The sequence below is a fragment of the Hyaena hyaena genome, unplaced genomic scaffold (genome assembly GCF_003009895.1).
Source record: "Hyaena hyaena isolate Hyena2069 unplaced genomic scaffold, ASM300989v1 scaffold_786, whole genome shotgun sequence".
NCBI classification, from domain to species: Eukaryota; Metazoa; Chordata; class Mammalia; order Carnivora; family Hyaenidae; genus Hyaena; species Hyaena hyaena.
Window position 1 is genome coordinate 700,567 of NW_024081421.1, and position 17,482 is coordinate 718,048.

General features: G+C 39.6%; 1 protein-coding gene across 2 annotated transcripts in view; it reads left to right on the top strand.

The window, feature by feature from the left end:
• Positions 1-17,482, top strand: part of RAB31 (RAB31, member RAS oncogene family) — a 128,431-nt gene that overhangs the window by 81,623 nt on the left and 29,326 nt on the right. For both annotated transcript variants that reach the window (XM_039219084.1, XM_039219083.1), the window contains exons 4-5: positions 664-735; positions 1,828-1,934. In XM_039219084.1, the coding sequence (XP_039075015.1) occupies positions 664-735; positions 1,828-1,934 (179 nt within the window). The remainder of the gene's footprint in view (positions 1-663; positions 736-1,827; positions 1,935-17,482) is intronic.

Genomic DNA, 17,482 nt, shown 5'->3' on the forward strand with positions numbered 1-17,482 from the left:
GCTTTTTTTTTTTTTTTACTGGCTTTAAAAACCTTTCCATGATATATTCTTCAAATGTATTCAAAGATCTATCCTTCAAAATATGTATAGATTCTGTACATATCCTCAGCATAATTATCCATCCTGTTTAGGGATAAAGGAGTCTAGTGACCAATGGGACCTGATTTGCTCACACTTTGGAATGGAGCTCATCTGTGTCACTTCATTTGAGGGATGGCTGAGAGCAGGTTGGGGAAGCATCCTTGCTCAGTGTTCCTCATTAAAGACTCAGTGAGGGTTTTGTGATCTGTGCCAGTCTCTTCTTGTCTTCCCCTTGGCAAGCATCTTTTTCTTACCACTCTATCATTCTAATGAGATTGCCCCCAGGTCAGTCATATCAGATAAGTGATGAGCAGTGGAGAAAAGAAAATTCATAGAAGAGTGACATTTAAAGTAAAATGTATTTTTGGCCTTTGCCCAAAAGTGAATTTCATGGTCTATAAGCCACAAGCACATGTGTAGTCGAGGAGGAGAATTTGTTGCCTAATATCAACCCTGGGAAAATTCTAAGGGGAATTCAGGGATCTTAATAGGGATAATGTAGAATGAAAATTTTGTGTTTTAATTTGGAGTTGCATGAAATGTGTTGACTTTGGTCTAAAACTCTTCCTTGTTCTTAAACAGTTTCATTCACTGGCTCCCATGTACTATCGTGGATCCGCTGCAGCTGTCATAGTCTATGATATTACCAAACAGGTAAGAATGTCCCCTTTAAAACGACCCCATTTGTGTTGATCCTCTGTCTTAAAAAGACCAAAGCAGAGACTTGACTGCTTTTCGCACCGGGAGCCTGGAATGAGATTTTATAATACGGTAGCCAGGGATAATTGATACCATCTATTGGGTTTATTCACCTGTATGTAGTGAAGCATTTCCAATTTTTCTGCCAAACTAAGTAAACAACAATGATCATTCATTTTTCAAATTAGCTGTCTGCTCATAGAAGCAAAGTCATGTCTGCCAAGTACCACTCTCCAGAATGTCAACTTTTGAAGAAGAGGAAAATTATTTGTTTAAGTTCCGCATGTTTTGTGATTATGGAATACTTATTTTCTGTTAGGGTTTCAATCACACTACTTAAAATGTCAAGGATAATGTTTATGTATGTGTAGTATATTTACATATATATAGTATACCATATTTTTAGTCATCACATTGAAGATCTAGGATATCCATCAGGTAACTGCAGTGGTTTGCTGACTTTCTTTTTCCACTCCTGGAGTGCTGACTCAGCTCACAGTACTACTGATTTAATGATCCATCACTGTTACCATCCATGAGTTCCTGACCACTTCTACCTAGATGTGGTGTTTACCTTGGCTGGTTTGCTGGAGGACAGTTGTGAGTGAAGGACAGAAAGGAAATCAGGATTCTCAGTCTCTCTCTTTGTCTCTCTCTCTCTCTTTTTCATGTGTGTGTGTGTGTGTGTGTGTGTGTGTATTCTTTTTCTTTCCTGAAATAAGCACGAACATGTCTAGTCCTATGGCTTAGTCCTTTTCATGCTGAGTCAAGGCTATAATTTTCAATTGATGTTATTTGTAGAAGAAAATTACTAGTATGACTTTTTTAACTTCATCAAATTTCAATTTTAGAAAAGGAAACTTCCACAGTTTATTTAAGTGTAACGTAGCTAATAAGTTTTGTGCCAGGACAGGGGTGGGATGTTAATGTACATGAATTTCCTGAAAGTATTTTCCTCTGTTAAATTGGGCTGGGTTTATATTTCTACTTGGTTGAAATACTGTGTTGATGGGTCTTTCCAATGATTGATTTACACTTTGGGTTTAGGATTCATTTCATACCCTGAAGAAATGGGTGAAAGAACTGAAGGAGCATGGTCCAGAAAACATTGTAATGGCTATTGCTGGAAACAAGTGTGATCTCTCAGACATTAGGTAAGATGCATTAACAATTTTTCTGGTAAATCCTCCGCCTCTGAATGTCTACATGTAAAAAGCTGTCATACCTGTGTTGTTAAGGCTATTCTCAGTAAAATAATTTAATTCGTGGTCATTCACCTGTGATGGTCTATGTAGTATTTATTCAACCAGAGTAGAATTAAGGGAAAATAATAGGGAAGTGCAAATTGGATGGATTACCTAGGAATGGATATTAAAGCTGAATCTCTGCAAAGCACAGTTACATCTCTGACTTTAGAGGCCTTTGGGCTCAATTTTATTATTTTTGTTGTTACCTTTTCTGTTATTTATTGTCATTATTACTACTATTGCCATCTTAGCAACATTTTCTTTTTTGTGAGTGTTTGTTTATTTTTGAGAGAGAGAGAGAGAGAGAGAGAGAGAGAGAGACAGAGCATGAGCGGGAGAGGGGCAGCGAGAGAGAGACACAGAATCTGAAGCAGGCTCCAGGCTCTGAGCTGTCAGCACAGAGCCTTACACAGGGCTCAAACTCATGAAACGTGAGATCACGACCTGAGTTGAAGTCTGACACTTAACTGACTGAGCCACCCAGGTGCCCTTACATGGTACAGAGAATTAGTATTCTTAACATTTCCAATAGCATCCCCGTTTGTTTTAGTTCTAACTTTAACTTAAGGGTGTAGTTGGGTCTATATAATCTTGTTTGTCCTAGGATCTGAAGATGATGTATCATATATAAATACTTTAGTTTCCCTCAGAGACACTGAATTGTTGACCTTTTTTTACCTGAAATGAAATTTGCAGGGACCCAGTCTGTAGGACTAGAGATTTGATGATAGCCCTATGGAGCCTGATAAGCTAGCTATTTTTACTAGATAAAAATGCTATAAAAAGGAATAGTGATGGGGCGCCTGGGTGGCTCAGTCGGTTAAGCGTCTGACTTCGGCTTATGTCATGATCTCATGGTTCATGGGTTTGAGCCGTGCATTGGGCTCTGTGCTGATAGCGTGGAGCCTGGAGCCTGCTTCAGATTCTGTGTCTCCATCTCTCTCTCTGCCCCTCCCCTGCTCACTCTCTGTATCTCAAAAAAATGAATACATGTTAAAAATATTTTTTTTTAAATTAAAAAGGAATAGTGAGGGGCGCCTGGGTGGCTCAGTCAATTAAGCATCCTACTCCTGACGTCAGCTTAAGTCTTGATCTCGTGGTCATGAGTTCAAGCCCCACATTGAGCTCCACATTGGGCGTGAAGCCTACTTTAAAAGAAAAAAAGGAATAACCAATTTGTGACATCTCTATTCCCCTGGTTAATTGAACGCAGCAGTTCAGATGTTGATCTTCATAAAGACAACACCATCATGCCTCAGGTTTTCCTAATCCAAGTGCAATTAACCCAATGTTTGATAAAGAATGGAAATAGATCTAGTAAAAGCTCTTAACATGGCCATTGATAAATTGTTCTGTTTCTTTGGGGTTTCAGACGCTTTGTATCACATTGCATCAGGTTGGTTTATAATAACAGCCATAAACACCACTTAATCATTTGTTTTTCTGAGGAATGGACAAATGTCTAAACTGCCCAGACTTAGTTCAGATCTCTCCATTCTTTACTGTGACCCTAAAACAGCTTGTTTGTCTAGAATTGCAACAGAATCGCTAACTTTTGTCATCAGAAGGGGGGTGGGTGGGTGGGTAGAAACCATATTTGCTAGGGAAGGTGCTGTCATCTGTCACCACTGAATTACAGCAAAAGTGACCTGTAATGGTACCAAGCTTTGTATATTGTGGCAGAACTGATGGACTGGAAGTTAAGCAGACAGTTATTTCAAGTTGACTGGAATTCATTAGGATTCCCGGTGACATGGAACTGAGTCCCACCTGAAATTATTTTCCGAAAAAGGGGAACTTATTGGAAGGTGCTGGTATCCACATGGTAAAAAAGCAAGGCTGCCTTTGGCTTTGGCATTTGATATCCTCTGTATTTAGTCTCTGGCACTCTCTCTGTTTCTAGTTTAACTTAACATGGAAGATCTCCCCATATCATGACAAGGCGTTTGTGGCCAAGAGGGGATTTGGGAGGTACAAGATGATTTTTCCCACCATAACCACGAGAGTAGGGAGGTAGGTGGTCTTGAAGAGGGGCAGCTCCTAGAAAAGTACAGCCTGGCCAGAAAAATAAATCTGTGACATGTTGGCTTGGCTACTTAGACCTGAAGACATACCTTACATTCCTTTTGAAAGGAATTTACCTTTTTAAAATGCACTGATACAGTATTCTCCTTAGCAGGCATTCTCTTTGTATTCAGCCTATATATACATATATATATATGATTTTCAAAATGTCCCACCCAACAGAATCCATCCATCTCACTTTCAACTGTGAATTCACTAATAGCTCTTCCATCCCTAGTGGGAGACCGTCCAGAGACTACATCCAGTGGTGACATCATAGGGCTGCTGTCCTACTAGTTCCGGTTTCTGGATAGTTTGGCCCTTTCTCCTCCAGTTTGGCCTCAGTGAAGTCAGAAAGTGACTTTCAAGATCCTGCAGTTGTGATTTAAAGTGTGGAGTATATTATACCTTTTTTACACGCAAAGTTATCTTAAATGCTACTTGTTACTGGAATCGTGCAGCAAGGACATGACTCCCCTTGCAATTCTCTTTCAAACTTTCAATGAGAAAAACTCATTGGATTAAGCCACAGAGGAAAACTAGATTGATGCTAATAAATTTTTAATTTTTAAATATTTATTAATATATAATTTAAAAGTTTAATTTATTTATAAGTATATTTCCTTGGACTAATTTAGAAACCATAAAATCCACCTGTTTCTTAGTGTACAGGTCAATAAATTTTTGTATAATTATAGGGTTGTACAGTCATCATCACATCTAATTTTAGAACATTTCCATCACCATACAAAGAACATGCCAATTTACAGTCACTCCCAAGATCCAGCTCTTTCCAGCCCCTGGCAACCACTAATGTACTTTCTTGTCTTTATAAATTTGCTTTTTCTGGACATTTTGTATTATAAATTGAATCATGCATGTATGTGGTCTTTTGTGACTGGCTCCCTTCACTTTGCATAATGGTTTTGAAATTCATCCGTGTTGTACCATGCACTAGCACTTCATTCATTTTTATGGCTGAATAATATTTCATTGTGTGGGTGTACATATTTTACTTTTTCATCCACTAGTTGAATGAAACTTGAAATTTAGGTTGTTTTCACTTTTTGGCTACTTCATTTATTTATTTATTTACTTTATTTTGAGATAGAGAGTGAGAGAGCAGGCACAAGCAGGGGAGAGGCAGAGAGACAGGGAGAATCCCAAGCAGGCTCCACACTATCAGCGCAGAACCGGACCCAGAGGGCTCGATCCCACAAACCGTGAGATTATGACCCTAGTGGAAATCAAGAGTAGGTTGCTCAAGTAACTGAGCCACCCAGGCGCTCCATTTGCTACTTTAAAAAGTGCTGCTGGAAACATCATGGAGAGATTCTGTGTGGACATATGTTTTCATTTCTCTTGGGTATACTTGGAGGAGTGATATTTCTGGGTCATATGGAAACTTTGTGTTTAACAATTTGAAGAACTGCCAAACGGTTTTCTACAGTGGCTGCACCGTTTTACATGCCTACGGACAATGTATGAGGTTTCCATTTCTCCACATTCTCAGCCAGCACTGTTTTTACCTATCCTTTGCGTTATTGCCATCCTAGTGAGTGTGAAGTTGTGACAATGGGGTTTGTATTTTCCTACACACTAATGATGTTAAACATCTTCTCATATGCTTATTGACCATTTATATATCCTCTTTGGAGACATCTCTCTTCAAATCCTCTGCCCAATTTTTAATTGAGTTTTTTATTTTGATATTGAATTATGTGAGTTCTTTATGTATTCTGAATACAAGTCCCTTATCAGATACATGATTTGCAAATATATTTTTCCTTTTTGTGAGTTATCTTTACAATCTTTATTGTGTCTCTTGAGGTACAAAATTTTAATATCCAATGTATGATTTTTTCCCTTTTATCTCTTATGCTCAAGTGATTGATTAATTAAGATCACAAAGATTTACTCCTATGCTTTCTTCTTTTTTTTCTTATGCTTTCTTTTAAGAATTTTATAATTTTAGAGCTTGTATTTATACCTATTATCTATTTTGAGTTGATTATTGTGTGTGTTATGGGGTGGAGGTCCAACTTAATCTTTGGGTGGATACCTAATTCCCAGCACTGTTTGTTAAAAAGACAAGTTTTTTCCCATTGAGTTATTTTTGGCACTTTTGTCAAAAATTAGATGATGATAATGCAAAATCTTATTTTGGGCTCTTGATTCAATTCAGTTGATCTATACCTTATGCTAATGCTGTGTGATTTTGATTGCTGTCGTTTTGTAAGTTTGAAATATTTATAAATCCTCCAGTTTAGTTTTTCTCCTTTCAAGATGGTTTGACTTTTGTGACTATTCTAGATCTTTCCCATTTCCATGTGAAAATGATTCTTTTCTCAATTTCTGTGAAAAAGCAACTGGGATTTTAATAGAGAACATGTTGAATCTTTAGAACCATGTGGGGATTATTGGCATCTTAATAATATTAAGTTTCCTGATCTGTGAATATGAGATACCTTTCCATTTTATTTAAGGTCTTCTTTAATCTCTTTTACCTATATCTCATAGTTGCCAGTGTACAAGTTTTGCATTTCCTGTCTTATACTTGTTCCTAAGTGTTTCATTGTTCTTGATGCTATTGTGAATAGGATTGTTTTGTTAATTTTGTTTATGGTATGTTCATTGTTTTGTATACAAGATTATGTTGTCTGTGAATACAGTTTACTTATTCTTTTCCAATCTAGATGCCTTTTATTTCTTTTTCTTGTCAATTATCCTGTCTAGACCCTCAATACAATTTGAATAGAAATGGTGAGAGTGGACATTATTGTCTTCTTCCTGATCTTAGGGGCAAAGCATTTAGTTGTTCTTATTAAGTATGATGTTGGTGGTAAGGATTATGTAGATCCTCTTTATCAACGTGGGGAAATTCCCTTTTATTCTTAGTTTGTTGGGGCTTTTTTTCTTATGAATGAATGTTGGATTTTTGTGAAATGCTTTTTCTGCATCTTCTCAGGTGATCATGTGGTTTTTGTCCTTTATTCTGTTAATATAATGTATTACATTAATTGATTTTTGAATATTAAACCTCCTGCACTCCTGAGACGAATTCCACTTAGCCATGACACACAATCCTTTTTATATGCTGCTGGGTTCAGTTTGCTCTTATTTGGTTGAGGATTTTTGTGTCTGTATTCATGAGAATATTTGTAGTTTTCATGTTTTTTGTGAAGTCTCTGTTTGATGTTGATATATCAAGGCAGTAGTATTTGTAGAATGAGTTGAAAAGTGTTCTTTTCTTTTCTATTTTCTAGAAGAGTTTGTGAAAGATTGATGTTAATTCTTTTTTTTTTTTTTTAAATATTTTTATTTATTTCTAGGAGAGAGAGAGAGATGGCGTGAGCAGGGGAGGGTCAGAGAGAGAGGGAGACACAGACTCTGAAACAGGCTCCAGGCTCCGAGCTGGCAGTCAGCACAGAGCCCGACGCGGGGCTCGAACACACGAACCGCGAGATCATGACCCAAGCGAAAGTCGGACGCTTAACCGACTAAGCCACCCAGGCGCCCCTGATGTTAATTCTTAAGTGTTTGATTAAATCACCAGTGAAGCCATCTGGCCTCAGGCTTTTCTTTGTGGAAAGATTTTAATTACCAATCCAATTTCTTTACTTGCTGTAGGTATACTCAGGTTTTCTGTTATATCTTGAGTTAGAGTAGTTTGTGTATTTTTAGGAATTTATCCATTTTATTTATGTTATCTCTTTTGTTTATGTAGTGCAGTGTTCCCTTATAACCCCTTTCATTTCTGGAAGTCAGTAGTAATGTCTACTCTTCCATTCCTGATTTTAGAAATTTTAGCGTTATTTCCTGCTCAGTCAGCTAAAAGTTTGTCAGTTTTGTTGATCTTTTCAAAGAAAAGCATTTAGTTTCATTGACTTCTTTCCATTGTTCTTCTGTTTCATTTATTTTCCCTCTATTCATTATTTCCTTCCTTCTGTTTGCTTTGGGTTTACTTTGCTCCTTTTTCTTCTGGTTTTTCAAAGTACAAGTTAGCATATTTATTTGAGATCTTCCTTTCTAATTTTGGCATTTTTTCAGCTATGAATTGCCCTCTGAGCACTGCCTTAGCTGCATCCCATAAGTTTTGTTAAGTTCTATTTTTGTTTTCATTCAGTTCAAAGCATTTTCTAATTTATTCTCAGGCCCATTTATATTTGGTAGTGTAGTGTTTAATTTCCACATATTTGTGAATTTCCCAACTTTCTTTCTTTTTTTTTTAAGTTTATCTACTTATTTTGAGAGAGAGAGTATATGTACATGAGCTGGAGAGGTACAGAGATTGAGAGAGAGGGAGAGAGAGAATTCCAAACAGGCTGTGTGCTAATAGCACAGACACAAGCTTGAACTCACGAGCCGTGAGATCATGATCTGAGCTGAAACCAAGAGTAGGACACTTAACTGATCGAGCCACCCAAGCACCCTAATTTTCCAAATTTCTGTTGATGGTTTCTAATTTAATTCCATTGTAATTTGAAAACATACTTTGTATGATTTGAATTATTTTATTTTTTAATTTTTTAAAAGTTTTTATTTATTTCTGTGTGAGAGAGAGACAGCATGAACAGGGGAGGGTCAGAGAGAGAGGGAGACACAGAATCTGAAACAGGCTCCAGGCTCTGAGCTGGCTTGTCAGTACAGAGCCCGATGCGGGGCTCGAACCCACGAACCAAGAGATCATGACCTGAGTTGAAGTCAGATGCTTAACCGCCTGAGCCACCCAAGGCGCCCCTGAATTATTTTAAATGTATTGAGGATTATTGTATGGCTTGGTGTATGGTCTATCCTAGAGAATGTTCCTTGTGAGATTGAGGCTAACAAGTTTTCAACACCTATTTTTATATTTGCTATTCCCTCTTAGAGAGAGAGAGAGCAAGCATGCAGGCTTAAGGTTGAAGGCCTCTGCAGACAACTGTATTTAGCTGGAATTTAATTACATTTTGTCTTTATTGTATTTATTTTTTAGAATTACATTTTTATGACAAGTGATGCTAGTGTTCCATTTGTGAGAGTGATATAAATTGTTTTATAAAGTGTTTAAAAAAATTGATTTATGTACATAACATGATTGTCTACATGGAAACTCCAAAGGGATATACCCAAAAAAATTCTTAAAACTAATAACTGGTTCAACAAAGTTTCAGGGTATACAAAATATACCAAAAAATCAATTATATTTCTGTATCTAAAATGAATATGCAGAAACTAAAGTTAAAGACATAGACTTGGGGCTCCTGGGTGGCTCAGTCACTTAAGCGTCCAACTTTGGCCCAGGTTATGATCCCATGCTTCGTGGGTTCAAAGCCCTGCATCGGGCTCTGTGCTAACAGCTTGGACCTTAGAGCCTGCTTCAGATTCTGTGTCTCCCTCTCTCTCTGCCCCTTCCCTGCTTGTACTCTGTCTATCTGTCTCCCAAAAATAATTAAACATTAAAAAATTTTAGAAACCACACAAACTCTTTACAGTTGGTGCAAAGAAAATGAAATACTTAGATATCTACTTAATGAAACATGTATGGGACCTATATGCTGCATATTATAAAATGCTTATGAAAGAAACCAAACAAGTCTTGAATAAATGGAGAGACATACTGTGTTCATGAGTTGGAAGTCTCAATATAGTATAGATGTCAGTTCTCCGTAAATTGATCAATCTATAGGTTCAGTGGCGTCCCTATGAAGATTTTAACAAGGGTCTTTTTTGTAAACATAAACCAGTTTATCCTAGAATTTATATGGAAGGTCACAGGCATTAGAAAAGCTAAAATGATATTGACAAAGAACAATATAGTAGAAGAAATCACTCTTCTCTATTAAGGCTTACTGTATACCTACAGTAATCAAGACAGTATGCTGTTGGCAGAGGATGTACAAACAGATCAATGAAACAGAATAGAGAGCCCAGCAATAAATCCGTGCAAATATGCTCAACTGATTGTTGACAAAGATGCAAAAGTAATTCAGTGGAGGAAGGATAGCCTTTTCAATAAATGGTGCTAGAGTAACTGGATATCCATAGTGGAGGGGAAGCTGCAAGCCAACCTCACACCATATGTACTAATTACTCTGAAATGAATCCTACAGTTTCATGTAGAAAGTAAAACTAGAAAAATTTTGGAAAAATTCCTAAGAGAAAGTCTTGAGGATCTGTCACTCAGTAAAAAGTTGTGAGACTTGACAGCAAAAGTTCCCTCCATATAAGGAAAACTTGGTAAATTGGACCTCATCAAAATTAAAACATTTATTTCATGAAAGCTCACGTGAAGAGGATGAAAGCAAGCTGCAGACTGGGAAAAATTATCTGCAAACTGTATATCTGACAAAGGATTAGGAATTAAATGTCGTAGACTCTGGGTCTCGAGTTCTCTCTTCTCCAGCAAGAGAGTGGGACTCAGGATTAAAAATGTGAGAGAGGCTAATGTCCCGGGGGGAGGGGGGGGGGGGAGATGAGCCCTGAGTAAGAGTCCTTGCTCCATCTTTATTAGGATCAGAAGGCTTACAAGCATGATAGGCATGCACAGAGAGACAATGAAACCATAAACATTAACTCATGGGCATGGGGAGAAGGGGGTTTTGGAGATATGCGGTGTTAGGGGTTTGGGTCAATACAAGACAAGATTTTGGTGCTGAGTAAGGTTGTTTACAGCAAATATGAGGCCCCACTTCTGTTTACCTAAACTGGCCTAGGGGACAAGAAAGACAGAGCATGCTACCTCAGGGTCAGCAAGGCATCTTTTGCTAATTAGCTCCACTTTAGGCAACTTTGCCCTGCTGCGGTCTATAGCCCTATTTTCCTGTTTACCTAACTCGGTCCTTCCTTCCTGTGAAAGCAGCTTTCTGCTATTGTCCTATGCCTCTGTCCTATACTGAGGTTCCTTCACCCCATTTGTCCTATACTGGGGGCCATTTGCCCCATTTACCTAATCTTGTTTTACCCAAACTTGGGTGGTTCATCCTATGGCTTTCTAATTCTTTATGCCTTGTTAACCCATTGGTATAAGCCCAAGGCATTCCATGCTTAAACTTAACAATTAAAAAAAAATGAATTTGAAAATGGGTAGAGTACATTTCACCTGAGAAAATATCAAGATGGTAAGCATGGGCATGAAAAGGTGCTCAGCATCATTAGCAGACCTGTCGGAATTGGCAAAATAAAAGAGTGATAACACATATTGCTGGCAAGGACGTGGAAACACTGGAGCGCTCGTATGTTGCTGGTGTGCATGTAAAATGGTACATTCTGGAAAAACAGTTTGGCAGTTTCTTTTAAAACTAAATATGCAATTACATATGCACAGCAATCATACTTTGGGCACTTATTCCAGAAAAATGAAAACTTACATTCACACAAAGCCTACACATGAATATTCATTGAAGCTTCAAAAAAAAAATTAAAAAAATATATATATATAGGCCCAAAACTGGAATTAGCCCAGATATTCTTTGAAAGGTGAATGACTCAGCACAATGTGGTGCTTCCATATCATGGAATTGTATGCAGCAGTTAAAAGGTACAGGCAACCTGGATGAGCCTCCAGAGAGATTTTGCTGAGTGAATAAAGCTGATCTCAGAGATTTTGTAGTGTAATATTTCATTTATATAAGATTTTGAGATGAAAACATTTTAGAAGTAGGGGACATGTTAGCAGGGGTGCCTGGGTGACTCAGTCAGTTAAGCATCTGACTTTGGTTTCGGCTCCGGTCATGATCTTGCAGTTTTGTGAGTTCTAGCTGCGCCTGGAGCTCTGCACGGACAGTGTGTAGCCTCCTGGGATTCTCTCTCTCTCCCTTTCTCTCTGCTGCTCCCCCACTTGTGCTACCTCTTCCTCAAAATGATTTAGTAAACTTAAAAAAAAAGAAGAAGAAGACATATTAGTGGTTGCCAAGGGTCATGGCTAGGGGTGATATGGTGGGCAGGGGATGGGGAGGAAAGTGAGTGTGGCTGTAAAAAGGCAACACGAGGGATCCTTGTGATGTTGGAACCATTTGGTGTCTCCTCTGCAGTGGTGGACACACGAACCTACACAGCGGTTAAAATTGTATAGAGCTTATAGGGTGCTTGGGTGGTTCAGTTGGTTAAGCCTGGGTTTGACCCCTGTGTCGGGCTCTGTGCTGACAGCTCGGAGCCTGGAGCCTGCTTCAGATTCTGTGTCTCCCTCTCTCTCTGCTCCTCCCCTGCTCGCACTCTGTCTGTCTCTCTCAAAAATAAGTAATCATAAATTTTTTTTTAAATGTAGAGCTTAACACACACACACACACACACACACACACACACAAATGAGTACTAGTAAAACTGGGAAAATCTGAGTAAGACAGAGTATATCAATATCACTATCCTATTTGTGATATTATACTACAGTTTTGCAAAATGTTACAATTTGAACCTGGACAAAGTATACAAGGAGTCTATTTCTTATAACTGCAGGTGAATCTACAATTACATCAAAAAATTATTGAACAAAAGGTTGATTTAGATAGAAATAATGAGTAAGTGTTGGAGCAGTGGTATATATGTAGATATATATGTACATATACCATATATGCATACCATATATGCATATAACATATCACATATATATTACATATTATATTATATTATATTATATTATATTATATTAATTATATATGATTGATTATGATATAATACAATATATGATGGACTGAAGTTTTATAAGCACACTGGGCCGAATGATGAATTTAACCATCCCAACATACCCGATGTGCAAAAGAAAAACAGAATAACTATATGAAAACTCCCATTTCGGAAAGTAGGGAAGTCCTTGCCCAGAGTATAAACTGCCTCCCACTGGATAAGAATAGTCTGGTAAATGATAGGGCCTAATGGGCATCTGCTGTTGACACCTTCCATGGCAGTGGAATCAAGTTCTTGGTCAGCCCGTCTGGCTGCTACAGATTGTGCCTGCTGGTATGATTTTTCTGGGGAGTTTGCCAATCCTCTATACTCCAGACCTTATTTAGAGCTTGACCTTCTTTCACTCTAATCCTAATACACTTTGCTTTTCTGTAATTGCCAGAAGGCTCTATTTTATTTCTCACTGGGGGATTGGAGAGACACAGTGCCTAAATTTGACACGCATGTATAAGCGTGTATATAGAGGAAGCCAGTGTCCTCTAACAGAATTCGGTTGTGTAAGCTTGTCAGTCCAGAAGAAGAGGTGCGCCTGGCATATTTTGAGACTGTAGCAGAATTTAAATGGAATTAACTCTGTGAATTTGACTCAGCCCACTTGAGACGTTTGTGTACAGCAGTGCTTCCCGGAGGAGGTGCCCAACCATGCAGTCACTGTGTTTTGTATTCTTTTGTGTTCCAGAAGACGATATAAAGGTCTGACCACACTACCCAGAGTGAAAGGCTTTCGAAAGCCTCTGGTCAAGTGAATTCAGGACTTCTAGCTTGTTTTATTTAGGTTCCTGATCTTTGTGAGATTTTCCTGCATATCTTGATGAATTCTAGACAAAATGTCATTGTGCTCAAGTTACTGTGACATTGGAGTCATATGCATCCTCTTTGAGGCATGGAGGCAAACTGAAATTGGCCATAGTGTGTTATGATGTCCTGGGAGACACAGCATGTAGTAGGTCCTGGTTGTCACTGTTCTTTCCTGCAGTGAACATGTGCCTTGGAGAAAAGCTCTGATCACAGCTTCCTAGACAGGAGAGTATACATATGTTCCTGATGGGGCCCAAGAAACAAGGCCCCATCTCCTTACCCCCTGGCCCCTGCCATGTGGTCATGCTGAGGTAGGGATTACAAAGTTGGGGACACTCTGGGGAAATACAGAATTGTAAGAAAATACAGAATTGCAATAAAATAAGAGAACCTCAGCTGAATTGATTGTACAGCTGAGAGAGCCATGGACTTAGAAGGACAGGGGCAGCTCACAGCAGAGAGAATAAGCTGTGCAGTTTGCCTCACATGGATGGCAGGAGATGCTAACATGAATGTCAAGTGGTGGTGGGTCACTGGGCTTCTGAACAAGTAATGGCACGGGGCTAATTCCAGGTGGCTCTAAGGAAGGCAGATTTGGCCTGGGGTCTAGCTAGAAAAGAAACCTTCTCAGGAAGTCTGGGGAGCCCCCAAGAGACTGCATGGCCCTGTCCTGGGCCTGGCAGAAAATTGGAGCAGACAAGTCTTGAAAGGAAAAAGAGAAATAGGTCACCTCGCTTCGGTAGTTTTAAAAGTTCCAGAAACATAAGAATCACGCAGTGCACTTGTTAAAAATTCAGATTCTAGAGTTCAGCTCCTGAGATGCTGATTCAGTAATCAAAAGGCTGGGGATATATGCATTTCGTAAAGTGGTTCTTTTACAAGTGGTACAGGGCCATCCTTGGAAAAGCATTGTCTTAGGTGATAGCATTGATGACAGGGAGAACGAGGAAGTCCTAGAACCTAGCTGGGCACATGTCCATCCTGTATGGACCACACCTGCCTGGGCCTCTCTCTCACCCTCCAGACCTCGGGGAGAATGGAAACAGTGGCTCTTCACCCTTTAGGATCCAGCACCCCTGACTCATCATCCTGTCATCTCTTTAGAAGCACAGCCAGTTCTCTGGTCCCCTCTCTTTTGCATCTCACACTGGGAGTCACCAGAAGAAAAGATATAATTGGGTTTGTCTCCATCTAATTGATATTGGGCTCTTGCTTAGGTCAGCACCTTGTACCCAGCCATCTCCTGGATGGTCAAGCTTCTTCATATCCAGCCTGTAGTTGGTTGACTTTAGCTTGGGCAAAGAATTAGGGTCACCTGGCTATGGCACTTTCACAAGAAAGGCTGTAGGTATCTCAGGAACCGAACCATCTGCCTAGTTGGCAATGGGGGCAAGATCCTTCAGGTGTCAGAGGAAGAAGAATGTATCCTATTCGACTCCTAAGCTAGAATTACTCCCTTCACATATCCCTGTAAGCTTTACAGCCAAACCTTGACCTGTAACCATCATAATAAGTACTTTCTTGGGAAAAATTACTTCCACCTAGCCCTACCTTGTAGTAGCTTCCAGGCCTGTTTCTTTTGCTTGATCTTCTTTTCCTGATTTTGAACTCAGGACCTTGTATATGAATCCCCTTGGACCTCCCCATATTTAGATCTCTCCTTTCCTTTCTTGACCATTTGGATATTTGGTCTCTTCTAATGGATTCTAATTTGACCTGTTCTTCAACCTCAGGGGCCTCCCACTGGGTTTACCTTGGAATCCCACACTGCACTAGTATGTTGGGGCTGTGAACAAATCAGAAAGGGTGAGGGAGGGGTCATGGAGAAGTGTTGACAGAAGACCCCTTAGGCTTAATATGTTTTATTTTGCAAATGGTAGCAGTAGGAAGTTACCCAACCGAAGTGATGATGGAAACAAGGGGTTGGAGATTGGAAGAGACCTTCTGTTCAGGGTGGTGGGCTCTTAAAGAACTGGAGATGGCTCTTCAGCCACTAGACCCCCTGCCTGAGGCTCCTACCAGGAGATAATCAAGGACTGTGTGTCCTCTTTCCCCTCTCAGAACCGTAGTCTGTAAGCTCTGGTATCTCTAAGAGCAACACAGAGAGATTGGTGGAGAAGCTCCCAGTGAGTCAAGAGGCTTCCTGAAGTGAAGAGGTTGTGCTCCAAGAAAAGAACATCTGGAATAGAAGTGAAACTTGGGTGTGTTAGGAGGAAAGAAATTTGTCCTATCAGTTTTTAATCATTTGATCAACAAATAATTTTTGGTAGTTCTTTTTGTGTGCGGCAAAGTTCTATGGGAAGTACACAAAAGGAGAAGAAAATATTTATCTTACTGATTTATCTTATTGATTTCTCTTTGGAAAGCCAAGAGTCTCATTAGGAGGAAAATATCTAACAAGCAGTATGAGACTACATTTAATAAAGCTCCAAATATTATGGTGCAGAACAGACAACATAATTCAAGAAAAGGAGAGTCTGTAGTCCTCTGGTGATTTGAAAAGGCTTACAGATGAAGTGTGCTACATGCTGCACTGGTAAGGATCAGTCAAGGAGGAGGAAATTCCAGGAAGGGAAGATACTGGCCAGAGGCCTGGAGGTGGGAGGGAGTTTGGCACGTGTTAATAGGGGAGAGATCATGAAGAATCCCTATCTGATTGTTAGCCTGGGGAATGGTGGAAGGCAGATGGATACTGAGGGGACAGTTTATGCATGGTATAAATGTATGCAGAGTGAGTGGTTTGAGCTTGATGTTCTGGCACTTCTGCCTCCCCCTTGCCCATCTCTCGTACCCATAGCACCATTGCCCGTCAGTCACGGCACTGTCTTCTGAGCCTGTTGTGGCCTCAGGCTCCTCAATGCAATGCTTCCAGTGGTTACCACCAGTTAAAGAGATGAAACCTGTTTGCCAGCCTCAAGGTAGACTGTGGGAGCCATTCTAGATTCTTGAGCAAGTGATTGGTACAATTTTCCTGTGCAGTCTAGAGCGAGAACTAGAGAGGGGGCCGAATTTTGCAGCCAGTGGATCCCTTTCTACTTTCCCACAAGTACACCAACCATTTCCGGAATCGCTAGGCATTGATTGTTTTAGATTTTTGGATAAGCTTGAGGTCTTTAGCAGATAAGAATAGATTTGGAAATTGGGGCGCCTGGGTGGCTTAGTCGGTTAAGCGTCTGACTTTCGCTTAGGTCATGATCTCGCGATTCGTGGGTTCGAGCCCCGCGTCGGGCTCTGTGCTGACTGCCAGCTCAGAGCCTGGAGCCTGTTTCAGTCTGTGACTCCCTCTCTCTGACCCTCCCCTTCTCACGCTGTCTCTCTCTCTCTCTCTCTCTCCTAGAAATAAATTAATTAATTAAAAAAAATAGATTTGGAAAGAAATATTTTTTTTTGCTGAGAATATATGCATTGCTTTTATTTCTTATATGTGATTCCAGAACTTGTTCCAGCCTCGATAGTGGGTCAAAAATGAGTATGGGAGTTTGTTTAAAATTACATTAACCACCAAAAGTATACAGCCAACTGATCTTTGACAAAGCAGGAAAGAATATCCAATGGAAAAAAGACAGCCTTTTTAACGGATGGTGTTGGGAGAACTGGACAGCAACATGCAGAAGAATGAAACTAGATCATTTTCTCACACCATGCACAAAAATAAACTCAAAATGGATAAAGGACCTGAACGTGAGACAGGAAACTATCAACACCCTAGAGGAGAGAGCAGGAAACAACCTCCTTGACCTCCACCGCAGCAACTTCTTACTTGACACATCCCCAAAAGCAAGGGAATCAAGAGCAAAAATAAATGGTTGGGACCTCATCAAGATTAAAAGCTTCTGCACAGCCAAGGAAACAACCCAGAAAATTAATAGGCAACCAACGGAATGGGAAAAGATAGTTGCAAATGACATATCAGATAAAGGGTTAATATCCAG